At 43.5% G+C, this 22130-nt stretch overlaps 1 protein-coding gene across 1 annotated transcript in view; it reads left to right on the plus strand.

Moving 5' to 3' along the window:
- Positions 1 to 22130, plus strand: part of LOC147722465 (collagen alpha-1(XXI) chain-like) — a 675708-nt gene that overhangs the window by 558520 nt on the left and 95058 nt on the right. Inside the window, exons 17-19 of the mRNA XM_086967313.1 lie at positions 2200 to 2253; positions 7992 to 8036; positions 12774 to 12827. Of these exons, the coding sequence (XP_086823439.1) occupies positions 2200 to 2253; positions 7992 to 8036; positions 12774 to 12827 (153 nt within the window). The remainder of the gene's footprint in view (positions 1 to 2199; positions 2254 to 7991; positions 8037 to 12773; positions 12828 to 22130) is intronic.

The following is a 22130-nucleotide window of genomic DNA, read 5'->3' on the forward strand; positions in this document are numbered from 1 at the left end:
ATGTGGCCTGTCCAACAAGGTTTCTTCCACAAATGCTAAAAACCGTGAAGTCCGCGGTGCCAATGAACAAACTGGCATGAAAGATTTCGGTGTGCTCTGTTACGCATGGTGACGTTTCGCTTTATTGCTAGAGTTCTTTCCACGCTATCATGCATACGTCATTCAGTTGAATACAGCCACAAAGGAAAGACTGCGGAACGAGATAATGAGTTCCCGGTAAGTGGCGCTAGAAGCAGTGGCGCGGCACCCCCGGAAGACCTGGAGAGGTTTCAGCTTGAGAATGGGCAATAATAAAGCCCTTCATTAACCCATCAAGCTCTAAATCAGGCACCTGGTGTCTTTTTTATGCACATTTATCCTTAAATGTGTCTCTTTGCAAAGTGTTGGCATTTTATAACCGAAACCTTAGATAATACTTTGCTGGAACTGGGTGAAAAAAGAAAGCTAACGGCGCATGGCAAAGCATAGATACACTAGTAACTTTCCAACATTTTCAAATATTGCAAAATGTCACCTACTTCGAACGTATAAATATGACACACTAGGGGAGATTTACAAGCCCCTTGCGTCACTTTTACGTCATTTTTCCCATGTTAAAATGACGCAAAAGTGTCACAAGGGGCTTGTAAATCTGCGCCACAGTCTTTTAATGCTGGTTGTGATAAAGTAAATATTTTGGGTGCAGTTAAAAAACAAATATATCTTGTTATTTATTCTTTTTCTGAAGGACGCAAGAATGAAACTACTTTAATATACTTTTGCTCTTTTAAAATGTATTTATTGATTTTCAGTTGAAATTACATGTGTAAATATTTTATTACAACACAAGCAGATCTATTTCTGTGTTTTTCTCGACTATCAGACTTTAGTCTTCTGACATTTTGCTATTTAAGGTATTCTTTGGCTTGCTTTTCACACACTTGACCCCACTGAGCTACTATACCATTAATTGACGTTTGACTGCGAATTAGTAGTTTGGAAGTGGTGCTCCCACAAGGACTGATCACATCCAATAGTGAAGGTGAAGATGCCACTTACAGTGAAATTTCCATCACATGTGCAAATGCTCCACAGTTATAAACTGCACTTTAGGGTAATCCGATGAGAGTGCGAAGGGAGCCAACCTTCAAAATGAGGTGAGTATGCACATAGTAACAACATTGTGGATATTCACAATCATTTTCAATGCCTTCTTCACACTTCTAATCTTACTCTGATTAATCAGGAATAATTGACATGTGATTGGAACTACGCGTGAAGAAAATACTTTTAACGGGTTATGTTATTCTAGTATTCTTTTCTTTATATGTCATGGTAGGATAATTAATAACTTCAAGGCATATATTTTTTACCTACCGATGAATTTTTTTTTCCAATGAAAAGCCTTCCCTTTATAAATGTCCCCTGGACATTGGGAATTTGTGTTGCACTTTCTGACACGTACTACATTACTGGTGTCTGGGTCATTTAGATTGAGTTAAAAGTGCATGGAAATGTGTCAAAATGTATAAGCCTCCTGATTCTAGGCAGCTGGTGTCAGCTTTACCACTCTGAAATTGATTCTCCCATTATTTATTGCACCATATCATGTCAACTAGATGTCATTGAGACATTGGTTTGTGAAGGATGTTCCGACTTCGCAGTTTGCTCTTGAATTTATTCATGATGGCTGCCTTTTCAAGGATTACTTTGGCAGAAATGGGGTAGTTCCAAAATGGCCCCATATTTCTTAAGTTAGTACATTCAGGTTTAGTCCTCTGCTTGGCTTGTCTTTCCTGAGTCTGAGGATGGTGGTATTTCAACACTCACTCTATACTGTATCAAAACAAAATGGCGGTCTCACTTATCATAGAAGCTTTAACACCTTGTAAAGTCAATTTTCCCACAAGTGTGGTAAAGCACTCAAAGAAACATAAACGTTTGGAGCAGACTGTTTTTTAACCCTTAAAGTAGGTGTTCTAAGTTCACCACTGGAGCACTAGGTGGAAATGTCTTTGTTTAGCTGGTATTGTGGATGCAAACGTTTTGAGCTTCAGTAATATGCTGCGATACAGTGACCCCCCCCATCTCATGGGATTTATTTGAAAAGTTAAAATCAACTTGTTATTACTTAAATAATTCTTTTTACAGTTATCGCCTAAACTTTTACAACAGGTGCTAAATTCTGGTCTAAACTAACAATGGTTTTTAAATTTCCAGGGAGAATCAGGGCAGCCAGGTCAGCCTGGAGCAGACGGTGCTCCAGGACTACCGGTAAGATTGTTTCCGAAAACTTTAACAAGCTACTTTTCATCAGAAGACCGTGTTTTGTGGTCATAAGAAGTCATATTGTGCTACTAGCAAAGCTATTGATGTTTATTTGACTCAATTTTTTCTTTCAAGTGGCTCACTTTTACTCTAACACTTTGTCTTGCTTTATTCATCACTGTAAGTCTCCTGCCTCTACAAAGTCAATAGTTTTGTGTGTGAAGAGAAATGTTTTGATTTCAAACACAAGCGTGTCCAGTTTAACATAAAAAATCTAACAAGAACGAGGTTAGCAGTGTATTAGAGACAACCTATGGACCTTGTGACATTTTCCAATGACTATGTAAATGCCCTTTACCTTGACTGCCACATACACAGAACTACAGACTACAGAAGGTGCACAGAAGGACTGTGCAGTGTTAAGTAACGCTCCATAGGAAATGTAGAGTTCGAGTACTTTATTGATAGGCTCAAACCCAGCATCGGCAATACAACTTTCCTCTTCAACCGTCTCCCCTCTTCACAATAACCACCCTGCTTCCCCACATTCCAAACCCTGCTTATAAAACTTTCTAAGCATCATAACATCCCCATGGTAACCACTCAATCCTCAAAGCCATAAACACAACACACTTTCCCCTTTAATTTGACAATAAAGATACAAACAATAAAGAAATACAACAATCCACCTGAAAGATCATCCAAGTGGAAACAAATTAATAATTAAACATGAGGAAATAAAACATTTCTGAGACATAGAGAATTATGTTAAATGGGATTATGTCTATGTATCCTTAAACCCACATTGCTCGAGCTGTCTAGGTTTCATAATTAGTGTTCCAGGCCTATACTCCATATGCTATGAATCTCGTCTCTTACAGTATCACCAGAAGTCATAGTACTGGAATCATTACAACTCCTCTGTGTGGTTAAACCACTCTCTTCACTCATGATTCCCTTGGGACCCGTAGCAACACATTCCCTCCTTTAATCGATATCATCAACCCAATCGTAACTTCTTGCTTTCAACTCACACTCCTTCCTCCTTTCAAATACACCTTTGTCCTTACATCTAGACATTATTTTAGCAGGGATTCCTCCCCCTTATTAATGCAAATGGACTATGTGCAGTGGAGTCACAGTGAGTAACCCTATAGGCTCCAATAGTTTTTAACATCTCCTCCTCCCAATTCATGTTATTGCTATTAGCCAATTCAATAATTCCCTTGATCACCCTATTGAACCGTTCCAAAAAGCCATTTCCTTCTGGGTGATGAAGGCCAGTAGTCTTGTGCTCTATACATGTTGTCATCATCAGTCTTTTGAACAAATCTGAAATAAATTGATCACCATTGTCACTCATAGGACTTTGGGCAAATCTTTCCTACAAAAACATTGTTACAAAAATCACCCACCTCATCCACCTTCTTTACTATTTTGATTTCTGGCCATTTGGAAAAAAGTTCAATGGCAACCAGAATAAGCTTTCTCATACCATTCTGATCGAGAACTTGACCAAAGATATCCACAACTATCCTCTCCCATGGCATGCAAGGAACGTCCACGGGAAAGAGAGGCAGGTTTAGAGCATCCCTGGTTTTAACTACGTTTGTACAAATTACACACTCTCTTATTATCCTTTTCATTTTTTTATGGGCACCTGGCCACCAATATGATTTTTTTACTCACTTACTTACTTGCTTACTTACTTTTGTTTTCACAATCCCTAAATGGCCCTCATGACACAAATAGATGACTTTATCTTTCAATGTGCTCGGAGGAATTAACCTTCCCCCTCTCAAAAGGAAACCTTTATCCGCTGCCAGCTAATTTTTTACTTTCCAAAATACACTTAGATCCTTCTCCACCTGTTTCCAGTTCGGCACCCTTCCTTCACAAATTCCATAATTTTGGTCAGCATCAAATTCTGTTCTTGAAAGGCCACCCAAGTTTTGGCATCATTGGTCCTTAGTTCTACTAACCATTCATCAAATTCACTGCTAGTATACTCTCCTACAGGTAATGGCATCCTACTCAAAAAGTCAGCAGTTTTGTTATGAGCTCCAGGAGCATAACAGACTTCATAAACATAGCCCAGCAATTGCATAGAAATCCCAGTGATCCTGTGTGAAAAATTATTAAGACCTATGAACTTAAAACCTTAGTCAAAGGTTTGTTGTCTGTGTTACCAACACATTTGTGCTCCAATAGAACTGCCTTAAATCCTTAAGACCCCATACACAATCTAAAGTTTCCCTTTTAATTATGGAGCATTTTTCCTTCAAGGGGGTCAAGGCTCGTGAGGCGAAAGCTACCACTTGTTCTGTACCATCTGCTTGCACCTGGGACAGTACTGATCCCAACCCTTGTGTTTGGCATCCATAGTGACAATACTGCTGCAATTCGGGTCAAAACCATGCAATGCTGGAACCTTACAAATGTACTTTTTACGGCTGTTAATTTTCATCCCATACAAACCTTTTTTTAGTAGCTGTCTGATTCGATACACCATTCCAGGAAAATTGTATAAAATAAGGAATAGAATTCCGCTAGTCCTAAAAAAGAATGGACCTCATCTTTACCTTGGGCATGGGTGCCTATAGAATAGCTTCAACCAATTCTGTTTTAGGTGTGATGCCTTTAGAACTAATCTCATGCGAAAAATAAGTTGCCTTGTTCTATGCAAATTTACATTTGGCCCTCTCTGCCATTAGACCATGCTCCTCCAAAATCCTCAGTACATTTCTTAACTCTATATCATATTCTACCCTATCTTTGCCCATTATCAAGATGCCATCTTGAAAACATTTGACTTACACTTTGATCTGAAATAACTGGTAAAATACCCTTTGAAACATTGCCCCAGTAGAGGCCAATCCAAAGGGTACCCTCTTGAATAAAAGCATCCAATGGGTGTAATAAAACAAGTGAGATGCTTGCTCTCCTCATGTAACAGTACCTGGTGATAAGCGGAGGTAAGATCTATAGTGCAGAAGCACTCCGTAACTTTTGTTACAGAGAAGAGTTCATTAGTGTGTGTTAAAGGGAGCATGTCCACAAATATTTTTTCATTTAATTCCCTTAAGTCATAGGTCTTCAAACTGGGGGGCCTCGAGTGATCTAAGGGGGGCGCCAGGCTCTGGCCAAAAGAAACATTATGCTTTGTTTTCAGCTTAATAAAAATGAGCAGCAGTAAGCACGTCTGTAATGGGCCATCATTCACATCCTTTGTCATTTAAATCCTGGCTGGGAGAAGGTGTCAAAAGGGAAGGGACTTCAAATTTTCTCCAAGACCCACACTGCCATTTTGAATAACCACACTGGATCCTTTGCACATTAGTAAGGCCTGCCTCACTGGAATAGTATGTTTGGAAATCATGCATTTGTTTGCCTTTCTAAAACAGTGACAGAACTTAGCTGCAATGTTTAAATAAGTCTAGACATATTTAAACATTGCCAGTTAAATAAAATATTTGTGAAATATTTTGAGGGGGGGCCCGGCAAATTGTTTTTGTACACTGGGAGGGGAGCAGAATAAAAAAGTTTGAAGACCACTGCCTTAAGTCCACACACAAACTCACTTGTCCTTTGGCCTTCCACGCAACCACCACGGGGGCTATCGAATCAGAAAATTCAACATGTTCTATTATACCAGCCTTCACCAATTTGATCAAATCTTGGGTTACTTCCTCCCTGACTCTAAATGGTATGTTTCATACTCTGCGAATACAGGGCCTTGCATCTTTTTTTACTACTATCATGTGAACAAACCCTTTTAATTTTCCCACTCTTCCAGAAATGACAGTGTAAACTGTTTCTCCACAGGGTGCATTTATTGTTTGGCTTCCTGAACAATCAAAACAGGATCTACGCTATTTGGATCCAGTAGTATTCCCAACTCTCCCTGGTTCCACCATCCCAGGACAGATGGACCATGCTCTGCACCACACATTTTGCACTCGGCCTTTGATCCTTTGAATTCAAATACCAATTTACGGAAACCGACATTTATATTTTCTCCTGTTAAACTTTTGGGACTAATATTAGGCTCTATTAAAGTAGAGCCTATTTTCGGTACAAACAGTTCTGCCCATACGTCTTTGTTAATAATGGTTTAGGGTGACCTTGAATCAGCTACCAATTCTACATGTGCTCCTCCAGCTTTTATGGCCCAAATAGGCTTCTTCTGATAATGGCCATTTATTTCCAAAACTTCATCATTTACACATAAAACTTGGGGACCCTCTTTCTATGAATCAGAAGGATCACTTAGTTCATACTGTTCCACTACACACTTAAATACTTTTGACCTGCGACATACCATCGCATAATGGCCCACAATACCGCACTTTGGGCAATTTTGACCTAGGGCAAGTCACCTTCTGTCATGTGCAAAATGAATGGAACTTTCGCAATGGTAACATTTACCCTTAAAATCCCCCATTCTAGCATTGGAATTAGATTTCTGTTTCTGTTTGGTGCTACCCTCATGCGCCATTTGTTTATTAAGTTTCCTTTGTACTATTTTGATCAGGCTCCAAATCCTCCTTTTTGTCCTCTGTAACAAAAGCTTTTGCACACTTGGATGTGAGTTCTGCTTTACGTATAATGGAAACAACCTCCGGTAGACTGGATTCCCCATGAATCCAAGTCTATCCTGTAAAGATGGATTATTACAGTGCATTATAATCTGGTCACTGACTAACTCATCCTCCAACCCTCCAAATCTGCAAGCAAGAGCCAATGTTCTTAATGCTGCTACAAAATCCTCAATGTTTGCATTGTTTCTCTGTTTCCTATGGTAAAAATTGGATTGGTTGATCGCTTTGCAAATAATGGGTGTAAAATATGCATCAAGGTCAGCTAAGACATGCCCTTCATCTCCTGAACGGGGTTTCTTCTCCATGCGATTATATGTCCTCAAACCTCCATGACCAAGGCAATGTAATTACATAGCTTTCTTCCTTTCAGGAGACAGGTCATCATTGTCAATTGTGAAAATATAAGTAACAAAGTACTCTTTCCACTCCTCCCATTTTAAAGTAGATTCTCCCTAAGTTATCATACATGGCTGAGGTGAGAGTAGATTCATATTAGCCATTGCTGCATAACTTTACACAATTTGACTATATAAAGCTCTGAACCAGAGAGCGCACCCTACAGACCTACAGAGTCACACAATCAATAGTGCGTGCTGTGCATTACACCAAAGAATAGTCGCGCAATCAACTTAGAGTGCACTGCATGTCACCATGAAGAACCAAATAGAGATAGAGCGCATACCTGTGTCCTCTACGACCACCAGATTAGGCCATCTCTGCTGTGATAAAAAGAAGAACTTTAAGCAACAGCAGAGCGTGTCACCATTACTTCCATCAAGTGTGCAGTGATAAAGTGCCCAGAGTCCAAAAACCACCAACGACAGGTCTGAAAAAATACAGGAGGAAGGCAAAAAGTTCTGGGATGACCCGGTAAAAAGGGCCAAGTACAAAATGGACGCATCACTAAAAGCTCCTGGGGCCACCATGGTCAGCTTATGTATAATAAAGGCCTGGGATTGTATTTAGTTGAGTGTAAAGCCCACAGAAAATGAGGAATAATTTCTCAAATAATTTGGTACTTGTAGATGTATACAGGCTGCAGATTAGTTTATCATAGTTAGAGTTATAAAAGGTAGTTTGTCAGCACTATATAATATAAAAATGCCTTGTCAAGTTTGAGAATGATTGTCTCCTTTATTGCAGGGCTTTCGTGGACCACCGGGCCCCCTTGGATCACAGGGAATGAAGGTAAAACCAAATACTGCCTTTAAAGAGTGAGCTCTTTCCTTTATGATATTGTATGTCTTTTAGTCGTATCTATTATCCAACATTTCGACCTGCTGCATGCTCAGTCAGATACAGGATAATTACTGTGATCTCTACTACCTTGACCCCAGCATGGTCATTACCTGATAGTTTTCCCACTACAAGGCAAAGATTTAATAAATGCTCTGTCCACAATATTGCTGTCAAGAATTTAAAAAAACACAATAAAAATGTTGTGTAAAATCAGGGCCATTTTCCCGCCCTTCACCCAGGTCCGCAGAAACACATGCCTAAACTCTTGGTACAATCACACCCATCAGAAATTCTTGTTTGTATCTTAGATGAACAGAGATACCTTTTGTCTTTCTTCAGATTATTATTATTGTTACATTGTTTTTTTTATATTTCTTTTTTTAACCATCCAAAAAGTTGACAGTACAGGGCATTGGAAATAAGGACATACATTTTTCGAGTCTTAGAGCATACATGGGTACAAACATACAAATTACACTGAGTGACAACAGGGATTATGGCATAGGTTGGTCATCTGAAACAGGGTCCGGGGTAGCACATAGACATCCACGATAGTTATTGCATTTTTTCCAGATGTAGGACTATTTTCTGGGACATCCACAGGAGACATACACAGTTTTTTCTCTGAACATGCACCAGTCAATGTCGTTTTTCCAGGAGTCATCCCGGGTGGCTCCATCGCCCCCCATGACAGCGCTATGTGCCGCTTAGCTATCATTTGGCCCAGCGTAACCCATATCTAATCTCTACTGTTGAGGTCGGTGGGCTCCCAGATATTCAAGAGGCATCATTTTGCCTCCGGCCATATGACTACTCCTGACACCCGACTCATACATTCAAGCACTCTTGACAAATAGGACTGAATTAGGGGGCACTCCCAAATTATGTGCATAAATGAGCCAATCTGTCCACATCCGCGCCTACAATCACCCTCATCCATCCTACCCATTTTAACTAGTGATGGTCCGGAAATATATATCCTGTGGAGGATCTTTAACTGTACCAGACATAATCTAGAAGAGATGGCAACCTCCTTTGGGGAGGCCAGAGCCTCCTGCCACTCCTCATCATCTATCTCGAGCCAATCTCCCTCCCAACGCTATCTCAGGAGTATCAGGGGATCCGGTGTGTTGTTGACCAGTTTTTTGTATGTCAGAAATATAACCCCATCTGGTAAGTAGACATCTAGTAGTCTGTCCTCTAGTAGCGAGGCGTCCGATAGGGAGGTGTCGTTGAGTAGATTCGACTGTAGTGCGTATATAACTTACAGGTATCGGAAGTACTCTGAGTCCGCAAGGTCGTGGCTTTGCTGCAAATCTGCGAATGATACCACCTCCCCATTTTTCCACAGGTCTCCGACAGTAGTGATCCTGATCAGATCCCAATTGTCGAACCCCTTGGTGATGCACAGTGTGACCAGCTTTTCTGAGTCCCACAAGGGAGTTGCCAGAGGGAGTTTCCTATCCCAACCCAGGCTCCTGCTCGCCGTAAGCCCCACCACCACTGCATGTTTAGTCGGGCCCGTAAGGTGATACCGGTGTGGCCTGGAGTACAAGGCTTTGTACTATGTACCCCCCAGAAATAGCCATTTGTCCATCCTGTAGGTAGGATCATCTTCAGGTTTATATACACAGTGATTTATGGCTGCCAGGTGTTCGGCCCAGTAGCATCTCTTTATGCCGGGTAGACCGATACCCCCATCGTACCAACCCAGGACTAACTTCTGTGGCGCAATCCGAAGCCTACCCACCCACAATAAGTTTCTCTGCAGGGCTTCTATCTCATTAAAGTAGCTTGTTGGAGCTATGTCAAGGGAATTCTGTAGGGCATATAGGAAGCACGGCAGTGACATCATTTTGAATAATGCCAACCTCCCCAGGAGTGAGAGTGGAAGTTGCTTCCAAACGGCGACATCACGTTTGAGCCTCACTAGTGGGGGGGAGTAAATTACGTTCATATTGGAGCCCGGGGTCAGTCGCGATAAAGATGCCCAAATAGCGGAAACCCTCACTTGCTCTTTGCATGGGACAGTCGCGGGGCAGAGGGGGAGGTCCCCGCTGAGAACGTACAGAAGAGACTTACTCCAGTTAATTCTATAACCATAGTACCTCCCAAAGACAGTCAACATGTTGACGACAACTCGTAGGGAGGACTTGGGGAGGTCAAAAATAGGAGGTGATCATCTGCATAGAGTGAGATGCGATCCTCCCATCCCGCTGTCCACTTGAGCCCTCGAATTGAATGACTCCAACAGATCTACGCCACCAGGGGCTCCAAGGACAGGGCAAAAAGGAGAGGCAAAAGATGACACCCCTGACGGGTCCCCCGGCTCAGACCAAAGATCACTGACTTTTTGTTGTTGACAAATACCTGCGCCAGGGGCTCAGAATACAAGTGCCGCACTCAGCCAATAAAACCAGGGCCGAAGCCCAGCTTAGTCAGGACCACAAGGAGATAAGGCCACTTTAGCATATCAAACGCCATTGAGGCATAAAGCGAAACTGCCACCTCTTGAATGGTGTCAATTCTGCCCAGGACGGCATGGAGGCTCCATAGGTTTAGCGCCATATTACGGTGGGGCATGAAACCCAATTGGTCAGGGTGTATGAGGTTACAGATTACTTGTACAAGGCGATTTTCCAGCACCTTAGCTTGGATTTGGGGTTTTGCATTTAACAGGGAGATGGGCCTATAGGAGGAGCAGTGATTATTGGGCTTACCATCCTTGTATATCATCACCAGAGTTGCTACATGCTGGTCGTTGGGCGGAAGTCTCTCTTCTTGGCTCTCATTGAACCTATTGCGAAGGTGGGGAGCAATAGCGTCCGGTTTCAATTTGTACGGCTCGATCGGCAATCTATTAGGACCTGATGCCTTGCCGGTATGAAAGGCACGGATCGCTTGCGCCAGTTCGTCATCCATGAGTGCACTGTCGTCCGCTGTGAGGGCCGGTATGCGGAAATTTTGGAGGAGCTGCTCTGATTCTGTAACAGAGAATCAGGAACCACGGGGGCCCCACCCCAGATGGAGCCGGACACCGTGCAACGGAGGTAATCCAGTCAAATTAGAGACAACTCCGGGGCACCGACAAACAAGACACCTCTAGGGCTGGGTGATGAGAGCCCAGGAATGATGTACACTGCCTTGACCGCACCCCTTGTGCATTAACCAATACAGCGATGGGCGGACGGTTGGTGAGGGTTCAGTCTAATCCTCCGCTGGTGCAGAGCTCCAAGGAGGCAAACTCCAGCTATCTTGTGCCTCCGGTATCGAGCAGCCGCCACAGACAACTACCAAAAGTGATCTTCGGCCCCAGGCACCCACAAAGCTCCTTAGTGCCAAAACGATGAAGGGCCGCTCCCCTCTCTGATGAAGGAAGACCCATGCCAAGGGAGAGGGCGCCCGGGCCGCATCCACTGAGGGTGAAGGTAAAAGAAAGGAATGGAATCGGGGCACCTCTCCAGCGGGCCCGTCCAGCAGTCTATCAATACCAGCCACCCCGGGTCTAGGCCCCAAAGTCACAGCCACTGCTCCTCATGGAGCCCTAACCTGGCACTTCTTGTGGCAATCAAATGGCCCGGGACCCTCCGCCGCCCAGCTCCACAGCCAGGAGCTTTGTCACGCCCTCCACCTGTCGCCGGCTTCCCCAGACACCAGGTGGGCTGCAGGCCTCAACCACGGCCTCGCGTTGGTGCCAACCTATCAGCGCATGCAGCCACGCCCAGCGCCCTGTGCTGCTGTCTCCGGACGTCAGGAAGGCCAGCCAGGCCACAGTCGTCTCCCAGGTATGGGTTCTATATCACTGCACCAGAGTCCTCGTCGGGGCCGGAGCTACGGCAGTGAGATTGTTTGCGTGTTTCAAGCGCGTCTGGAGCCGGATTGATGTGGCGGATCAGAGTTCACGGTTGCCGAAGCTCTACGGACTAGTGGCCATTTCCTATTGTAACATTGTTAATAAGCAATTATATAGAAGACCCACAGAAACTGAACTGTCCCCTGGAAGTCACGGTAAAAAAGTTCCCCATCCTATCTTCCACACAATCAAAATAATTTTCCCACCACCAAAGCCAGCGATAGTACATGTAACATGTAGAGTTTCAATAAATGTGAAGAAAGATGGAAAGGAAATGGAAAAGTCTGGATAACTCTTAGGACATGCTCTGTGATAAAACAAAAGACAAAGAGGAGAAAAGGCGAATCCCTGTTTTATTCCGATCTCTCACTGCAACCACGAGCAAACACTTTTTCTAGGTAGTTACTTGAAATCAACATTCTCAAGTTGCCATTCCTCACAGTGTTGTAAAGAAAACTCATCCAATCCCTTTGGGCAACAGCGAAAAATATTGCTTTATCTGTAAGTAGTAGTTGTATACTTACACAAAACTATATACAATAATTATTTTTCATAAAACACATCACAGAATGTTAGACAAAAACACATGAAAAAACCACGCTTATTCGACATAAATACACAGTTGAGTATTTATATCCCAGGGCTTAATGGCCTGTCTCAAGAATTTTACCCTGAGGTTGTAAATTTACTGTTCCCACTCCAAACTAAGCAGCATTGGGGAAAGTGTTGGCCCCGTGGTGGTGGGGAGGCGTAGGGGCTTAGCTATGAATTACTTGTCCCACTTTAAACTATGCATAATGTCCATTATATTACCCAATGCCTGTACTTTTCAGGGTGAAAGAGGAAACCCAGGGCACAAAGGTTCAAGTGGAAGTCCAGGTCCAAAGGTAAGTGCTGTTTTCCTTAACTGGAAGCACATGTGATATGTGTAGATAGCTAGACAAAAATGGTCAAGGCGCATAGAATAATGGAGAGTTTGTAAAGTCCTGGAACACTTTTAGGACATCAATGAGGTATAAGATTTTGCATTAACATAGTTGATTGCGAATGATCCACAGAGAAAGAAAGACTCTTTTAAGATTGGGTCACACATTAGGGAATTGTGATATAGTTCAGAGTTGGATGAAACAAACACACCTGAGCCCAAAACCAGGGCGAAACCTGCCGTGGGTTGCTTGTGTTCTGATTCAGGGACGACCTGGCCTGGCAGTTTCGGGCTGCACTGTTCTCATGAGGAGTGGGGGCAAGGCTGATTTGCATATAGCTGGGTCCAAACTGAAGTGGCATGGTGAGCAAAAGAACAATGTTTTGGAATGCTACCCTGAGCGATTGAGGTGAATAGACAAATTGCAAGCATTCCTACCGTCACCTTATGTGTGTTTCAATCCGAAAGAATCTCCATCTATCCACTTAGGACTCCTCATGTCATTGTGGCAGGTGACCTGAACTTAGGTTACAAACTTAATTGATTTCTCCAGTGCTTGTGTTATGACAAAGATGTATTGTGGGGAATCTCTGAATTAGCAAGTCATGTGAGAAGTCATCTGTTCATGGCTGCCCTCCAAATGGTGGATTTATCCCTTACTCAAGGCCTCCGAGTATGCAATGGCCGTTCACCTTCCAACGCAACTTCTGCTCCCATTTTTTGAGGAGGGACATACACTAGTCACATTGATTTTTATCATTCTCAAAATTAGGATATGGAGATTCATGCAGGATATAATATTGGTTCATAGGGAAGAGAGCAATACCAATCCACAGATTTTAACTGTGAGAGATCTAGTACTCCATGTTATGTTGACACCTATTCAGCCCTATGGGCATGTCATGGAGGTGACTAATGACCACAGAAATATGAAGTGGGAAGCTTCTTGGGGCATATTATCAAGGGATTTATCTCTGCATTTTTGGCTTTAAAATTCAAGAAAGCGGAGATAAAATGATCTCCCTATCAGCAACAGGGTGCTAATACGCAAATTCGCATGTTAGCACCCTTTTTCTCTACGCTTCCCCTTGCATCTCTAATGAGATGCAAAGGGGGCGTTCCAGAGAAAAATAATAGGAGAAATGTTGTTAAGCGGCATTTCTCCTATTATCAAGGATATCGCTAACCCTGTTAGTGATAAAATAAAGCAGCGCTAACCGCGGTTAGCGCTGCTTTTTTTTACACCTGGTATTTTCCTGACTTAGCCATGATATCCTATGGAGGGTGGACATCATGGCTAAGTTTGTGAGCCCCTATCATGAAGCTAACGCCAAACTTCGAGAGATTATCGTTGGTTTTCCAGCGATAATCTCTCATTTGGCAGTTAGCGCAAGGATTTTTATCACTTCTGAGATAAGCGTTGCTAATAGCACGCTATCTCAGTGATAAAAATCCACGCTACCCGGCGATAATTATCCTAGCGCTAAGTGCGCTTAGCGATAATCATCGCTGGGGCTTGATAATATGGCCCTTTGTTCCTCTCTCAAGGTGCTTTCAGACATTAATGCCACTGTGGCTATCCACACAGCTACAATACTCGACAATTGGGAGAATTGTGATGCAATGGCTGCTGAGCATAATCATTCACTTGTTGGGCTCAAGACCTCTTTGTTAAGACCTTTAAGAAGGTCTGAAGGAATGGCAGATTGAGAGGGTGGTTCTCACCACAGGGCAGGAAGGAGAAGAATACTCTTATCAAAGCATTACAAATATATGCTAGGCACAAAATTATTGCTGTGATAAGATCAGCTAAAGAAAATTAGGGAAAGTAACAAATTGGATGACCTTCTAGAAGCATCTGTTAATACATTCTTTAAGTCATTTTGGCAGCTAGTGAGTCAGGGCAGTGGGGACGTTAACCAGCTAAGAGAGTGGGTAGCACACTTTGGGAATCTCTACTTTCACCCACCTGAACTCGATCTGGTGCATAATAGCAATTAGGAAGGAGTTGTATGTATTCTTGAATTGCCATCTTCACCAGTTGTTTTCAGTCTTGCCGAGGCAGCAGTTGCAGTCTCTTTTCAGAAGCAGGGTAAGGACTCCATGTTGGATCAGATTCCATCCACTCTTTTTAGATCTGATTTAATTATATGGGTGCCCTATGTTAATTTGATTTCCAACACAGTTGTGGCTGATACCATGCTGTCTGCTATGTGGAAAGGAGCTGAGACAGTTCCAAGATTTTAAAAAAGTCCCAACCTTCCGACTAATTACCTTCCCATCAGTCATTTAGGTACCTTGAATAAGGTATCTTGCAAGCAGGTCCTTGGGAAACTTTTGAAATGGATTGGCAGTAACCAAATCCTCTCCCACTTCCAGGCTGGATGTATATCTGAGACTGGCACAGTTGACTCGGTCTTTCCCTTTCTGATGGCCAAATGTTGGTGGGGTGACTCTTTGTTGCGTTTATTGACCTTCGAGACACTTTGATCTGGTCCTTAGAAGGAAATTATGGGAGGTACTTTTTGGTTTGGGAATTTCCTGCAGCCTCCTATATATTATTGTGCACCGCATTGAGGGTAATTTTGCAAGGGTTCGTTAGGGCCGTAACGGTGAACTAACAGAGAAAATTGCCATCAGAAAGGGAGTACACCAGGGCTGTGTTTTGGCCCCAACCCATTTTCTGTTATACATCAAAAGAGTTTTTGATACATTGTGCAAATGATTCTAGCAGGCCAGAGGATTCTGGCCCTTTTCTTTGTAGACAACACCCTTTTCCTTTCTAAAACCTGGGTTGGCTTGCAAACCCTTGTCGATAGATTTAACCTGTTCTGTGAGTCTTAGTGTCTTGAAATGAATGCACTCAAAATGAAGCAGATTACTAATGTAAAAGGAAGATGGCTAGAGGAAACATCAGTGTGGGGAGGGAAGCCTTGGAGAGGGTTAAGGAATTTGAGTGTATTGGAATCCGTTTGAATGACTCTGGATCGGGGGCCCCACATATCTCCAAGAACTCACTTTTCATAAACCACCGGGCTGTGGCCATCCTCAGATTTGCCAAGAGGAGCCTCTGGTATCGAGTTCTCCCAGCTGTGGAGATATACAAATCCCAAGTTATGAATGCAGCCATGTATGGTGCTGAATTATGGGGCCACTCCTCCACGGATATGCTGGGGCTTTGTGAGAACAATTTCAGAAGAGCTCTTCAGTGTGATGGGAGAGGTACCCCCTAAGTCCCCGTCAGACTAGATTTCGAGCTCAAGTCTATAGATTCAGGCCTGTACATTATTGGGTCCATATATGGTCCACTGAGGAAATGCAACCATAAAGAGATGGCCTTATTTATATTCTGAGCTTACACAGCATCCAAAAGATCAAGTGGTTGGCCTTTGTCAAAAAACTTCTATATGACCGGAGGCTGGGCAACTAGACGAAGGACAACTTCATGTTGCTGTTGTTACAGCAAGGTTCCGGGGGCAAGTTGTCTCTCGTGATGAATCTTCTCACCATATGGGTATTTGCACTAGATCCTTCCTATTGCATACAGCTGTACCCATGGCAGATGATGTTTTAGACTTCATCTGTCTTGCGTGTGCATGTTTGCTTTTCCTGCAATTCAGGTACAGTCACACTTTACACAATACAGTCACATTTATAAAGCACAGAGCTACCTCAGAAGAGGAATCTCAGCAATAGCCATAAGTAGCACCCAGAAACGGGACAATTGTCTTGTGATAGGTATGGCATTATTCAGATTGCCGTATTTACCTCAACGTGTGCTTCATCACAAGGCAGGTCTACTCTTTGTCCGGCGTTCATGCTTACTGATGAGACCAAAGAGCACGTATTATTCTTTTGCGCAAAATATTGTGCACCGAGAGCCACGTGAATAGCATCGATTTGTCAGCGTCTGGGTTTGACAAACCATGTAAATGCTCTTAGAGTTTGAAAATGTAATCCCATTAGAGGGAAAGTGATTGCAGTGCTTATATTTTTGTTTGTGGCATGGTCAATTATACAAAAAGTGACATCTACCATATCTATGATTCATTTAAATTACGTGGTGCATGTGTGTCCTTATTTCTTATCTGCCATTTTCGGTTGAATCTTTTGATTTCTGAGAAAGAGTTCATTGACCATGATATTTTAGTGATTTTATCTCGAGGTTTTTATGGTTTTGTATTTGTCTAATTACAGTTGATGCCGTTATTAATGAATTGTATGTTGTCTGATGCATTTGTGTGTGTCAAATTTTTAACACGTACTTACAAATGTACCATTATGTTCGATCTGTCAATAAAGGAAGAAAGACAAGTACAGAAATGTATTACAGTTGATTTCTGACGCGCACAGGGTGGATCGCAAGTCGCAGATTATAAAGTAATTAGATACGAGTTTTAGAAGGGATTAGATGAGTTTATAAGAAATTAATGGTTGATATTGTAGACAAACAGAGTCCTCATTTACAGTTACGTTCTGTATACTCTGTCAACCTGTTTAATGGCTAGAATGTAGCGATGGTTTGGGTGATCAGGACCACTTTGATCGAACACATTTTATTCAGCATTTCATGCATCACTAGAACACAAAAAATATGTTATTTGTGATGCAATATTCCAAGTCAGTGGTGTTGTGAACCCCCGCTTTTGCAGTTTAAGCAGGGATGGTGTTGACACTTAAAGTTATTTATGAGCCTTTCCCTGCAGACAAAAGCTCTTGAAAATACAACAAGCGTTTGCCATGCAACAGGTCTCGCATTTACGCGAGTTTGAGTTATTGGCATTGTAAATGACAATGCCTTTTTTATTTATGTTTTGGTTTTTGAAACATAAATAAAACACATTGTCATTTGCAATTCCAATAGCTTAAACTGGCGCAAATGCGAGACCTATTGCATTGCAAATGCTTGTTATTTTAGTCCTCTGAGATTCTCTTCTCCATGCATTTCCGATTGCGGTGCTTCCTTAAAGGGCGTATTTGAAGCGTCTGTGATTCGCAGAACCATTGGAGCGTCATGTGCTTTGTTCCACTCTAAACAGGATACTTGCATCCTCCTTCTGACGAGGGAAGGGCTTTGGATTTGCATTGCTTGATTTTGTTCTCTGCCTTGGAGATGGATCTCGCCTCAGCTTCAGTGGACTGGGATGAGGGATGTGAACTTTGGGTGTCATTCACAAGTTCGATTACGAATTTCAACATTGCATCACACTCCTTGAAGCCTACAAGTGCGTGGTTGGCAATAAAAGTTGGCAAACGTTTGTTGCTCTTTAGCTGTGATAAACTTCCTTCTGTCTGTAAATGGACATTGAGAATTGGATTAGCCTGCCAAAACAATGAAACACAAAGACTTGCAAAGTCATGTAAAGGACCTACAGGAGGAGAGAGAGTGAGCAAAGTATCTGATACTACCCGTCAGAAGTGATCTTCATAAATATCTACCATACAATGCTGAGCAAAACATAAAATGTCACCTCCACATCTTGAGTAGCAAATTAAGTAATGTTTAAAAACAAGCTGGAAATAGCAAAAGAACATCCCCTGTGAAGCAGGTGGAAATGCCCGCTGGGACCAAGCCTTTCTTGCAGCATCCAAGAATCACTTGCTAAGACACCTGCCTGCTGTTTGGACGGAAAACTCCCCTGCATGGTAATGCAAGTGCACAGTAGCCTGGAGTGCCCCTGTTGCATGGGGATCTGGAATTCTGGTGATGGAATACGACATGTGACCTGCATGGATCACGTGTGCATGCTGCAACCCAGGTCTATCTTGATGCACTCCTTTCCACCATAGACCTGGAAGATGCAAAAAGCACTTCCCTCCAGTAGATAGGGCTACTGCCCTCACCCAGAGTTGTGGAGTACAAGCAGAGTGGTGGCAGCATACGTGATTGCGGAGCAGGAGAATGGCCGGGTGATTTCCCATGTCATAGTAGTGGGGTCTACTGGTCCACTTGGTTAAAGTTTCACAGCTGTAATCGCAACTCGGTCGGCCTACATGAGAGGAATGTAGCATAGTGTTTTGCGCTTGTGCTTGTGTGTGCCAATGACTGCATGTATGTGTGCCTGTGAGAGTGCAAAACATGGCAGCCCATGGATTCTATTTTGGGAATTGTAGTTCCAGACAGGTATGTGGATTTCAGGCATTCCTGGGAGGAGAGCTACAGTGGGATGGGAGCAGAGCATCCCCAATGCATTTTAAAAGCATCTTCGATTCAGGAAGGGTCAAAGGACAAAGCACTAAATAATATTTGTGTCTGGAGAGACTGTATAAAATTGGAAGCTGAAAACCCACATGTTGTGCAGAGCTATGACACGATCATCATGACTTGAGCTACTGCAACCAGGACCATAGCTCGAGGTCTGCTGTAAATGTAAATTGATACTTGTATAGTGCACTACTCACCCACAAGGGTCTCACGGCGCTTGTACGACTACCGCTGTGGAACCCATCCTGGCTTTTCCCTGTGAGGCGTCCACTCCTGGGCACCCCCAAGGTGGAGGCCAGGCATCCTTAGCGTTGTGGGGGCCGTTGTGGAGATTAAGCAAGCTATTGCCCAGAGTTGCAGAGTTGGACTCCATGATTGGAATAGGCACCAAGGCGAGAATTATCAGGTCCGTGGAGTTTTGAGCCCAAGACCCGCCGAGGCGGGGAATTGAACCCTGGTCCCGGGCTAGACCTCTGCATCAGAGTCTGCCGCTCTAACCATTGAGCCACACTTCTCCACTGGTCTCCCAGTTGGGCAGGGATTCCAAGAACACTTGTTCCGAGCATAGAACGCCAGCCTGCCTACCTGCCCTGACCTGTGTGTATGTGAGGAGGAGAGCCTGGAGGGAGCCATCCCAGCAGGGATCCTGCGCAAAGGATCCTGGTGAGTGAGTTGTGAGACCGAAGGTCCCTCAGGACTGACAACATTATGGGATCACTGCACTGCTGGCTGTTTGCCTCTGTGCTGTAGACCGTTGTCCAAGTGCATCGTTGAGACCATCGTCCAATAGAATGGATTGGGGGGCCTCCATCATTGGATGGCAGGACTAGCACCCAAGTGATCAGGGCCTTCGCCCAAGGAACATTCGTGGTGATCACCCGATCTACCAGGAGATAGGGGCCTGCTCTATTCTGGGGCTGTCATCCACATCCCAAAAGTGCACCATCAAGCCTAAGGAGCTGGGAGCTACTTACCTACTGTCGCTGAGGACAATTCTGCAGGATCAGGAGGCTACAGCCTTTCTGCTGGACCGTTGCTTTCTGTTGAAGGGTTTGTTACCCTGTGGAGAAGGTTCCAGCGTCACCATAGGTGCTGTATCTGGCACCAAGCTGCATCACTTATGTCCCAGAGCTGAAGCCACCGGAATACACATCAGAGGGTAGAATGGGACTGTTACATTGTGGCTACTGACTGGGTAAGACCCCTCAAGCAGGGGCTCCCTCAAGATTTGAGGACCATGGCACAATGCGTTGAATGTGAGAACAGTGCCTGAGATTTGCATGCCTGGGGCAGAGGGGGTTGCACCAGTGGTAGAGTCGCCTCAAATACGAATGAGACATTTACAAACAAAAGAGTGCTTCTAGATAGGAGAAACTTGGGCAAACTCACCCGAAGCACTAGACATGGCTCTGCAAGGGATTGCGTTGAATATTTCACGGTGCTAGATTTGAACTATTGCAGCATGATTTCTGCAAGGACAGAGGTCCTTAGACAGAGACCCTCCTTCCCCTGCCCTCCAGGAGGCTGAATCCGAAGTCAATGACCTGAAGGCAGTTGTCATAAAGTTCAGAAGCGCGTTGGCATGCAGATAAAGCAATGTCATACTGCTAGACACCCAGAGGCTCGCAGCACTATATCCATAATTCAAACAACAATGACACAGCAAAAACGGGCATCCATTCTGTCTATAGCAAACTGAGGAAAATGAAACATGACTAGGGAATACCAGGAAACACAAGAGGCATCTAGCATGTGGAACATATCAGGGTTAGGCAGGCAGAAATTGTTGGTAGCATGCAAGAAACCAAACCCCACGTTTCCAAGAAAGCACAGTAGTACCACAAGCAGAATGTGACACAGCAAGATCAAATTTGCTTCAATGGCAGTTTTGAATATATTATCATCATATCCCTTTCCTCTGCAGAACAAATATGTGTGGGGAATGGAGAGCCTGGACTGGGTAATGGCCGAGGCCTGGTTATGCTTTTAGGAAGGTAAATGCTCCTCCTTCCCAACACCTTTTTTGGTTCTGCATATGTTATTAATTGTTAAAATTAAGGGGAACACTTGTGTCTCTTGGTGAGGTGCTCCTCACTCTTTATTTGAGTTTTTCTCTATATAGGAGACAGGTCGAACTTAATTGCGCACCAGCCACACTGGTCTTATTAATTTGGTTCCCTGGCTGCTCTTCAGGGATCAAAACATGAAGTGGAACAGCACTTGGATGCTGCTGATCCTGAGGGTAATCAGGGCTGGACATGACTAAAAAAGGTCTGGCACATCTCCCCCTTGTTTCATTTTGACCCTCCTAAGAAGCCTGGGGCCTCTGCGCAATCCCCAAATGATTGCATCCACCCTCCCTCTTGATGGAGATAGGACCACTTGAGTGATGAACTGCAAATTCTTCTCACTTGCAGAAGTGGATTCATCGAGAACTACATAGAATCAGTGCTTAACTGGGACATATACATATAAGTGCCAGGGATAAAAGCCTCTATCAAGAGTCCAAAGTGTATGCCTCAAATCCCATGGTGCCCACTGACACCACTTCCGGGATAGTTCAGAGATCAGCAGCACCACTGTCTACATTACTCCACCTCTTTCTAGCCTCGCCTGCACAGCGATCCAGAAATAACAAAACATGTAGTAGTGTCAACAACTCACTTCATCTCATGGGCATGCTTTCCATTCCTGGGATATGGAAATAAAAATCATTAGTGTCAGGTGTGTTAGCCTAACAAACTGAATGGAAACAAACCAAGACTGCAACACCCAGAATTCACTGAGGTGTCATATGTACTGCACGCTGAGTGACAGCAAAGATTTTTCATAAAGAGCTCGCATCGGTTAAGAACGACTGATGTGCAGAAAGCTGACAACAGAGAAATGTCATGAGGCAAGTCAGGAACCCACTTGTGAGTAAGAGAGGGCCATCCACTTTCCCCCATATTTGTTCTTTGAGGAATTAAAGGTAAAAAGTTCAAGGAGCAAATACATTTGTTCCTTTACAAAGGATTTCAAGAAGTAAACAGCTTTATCGTGTAGTTAATTAAAAAATTT

Source organism: Lissotriton vulgaris, chromosome 4_1 (assembly GCF_964263255.1).
Source record: "Lissotriton vulgaris chromosome 4_1, aLisVul1.2, whole genome shotgun sequence".
Taxonomy (NCBI): Eukaryota; Metazoa; Chordata; class Amphibia; order Caudata; family Salamandridae; genus Lissotriton; species Lissotriton vulgaris.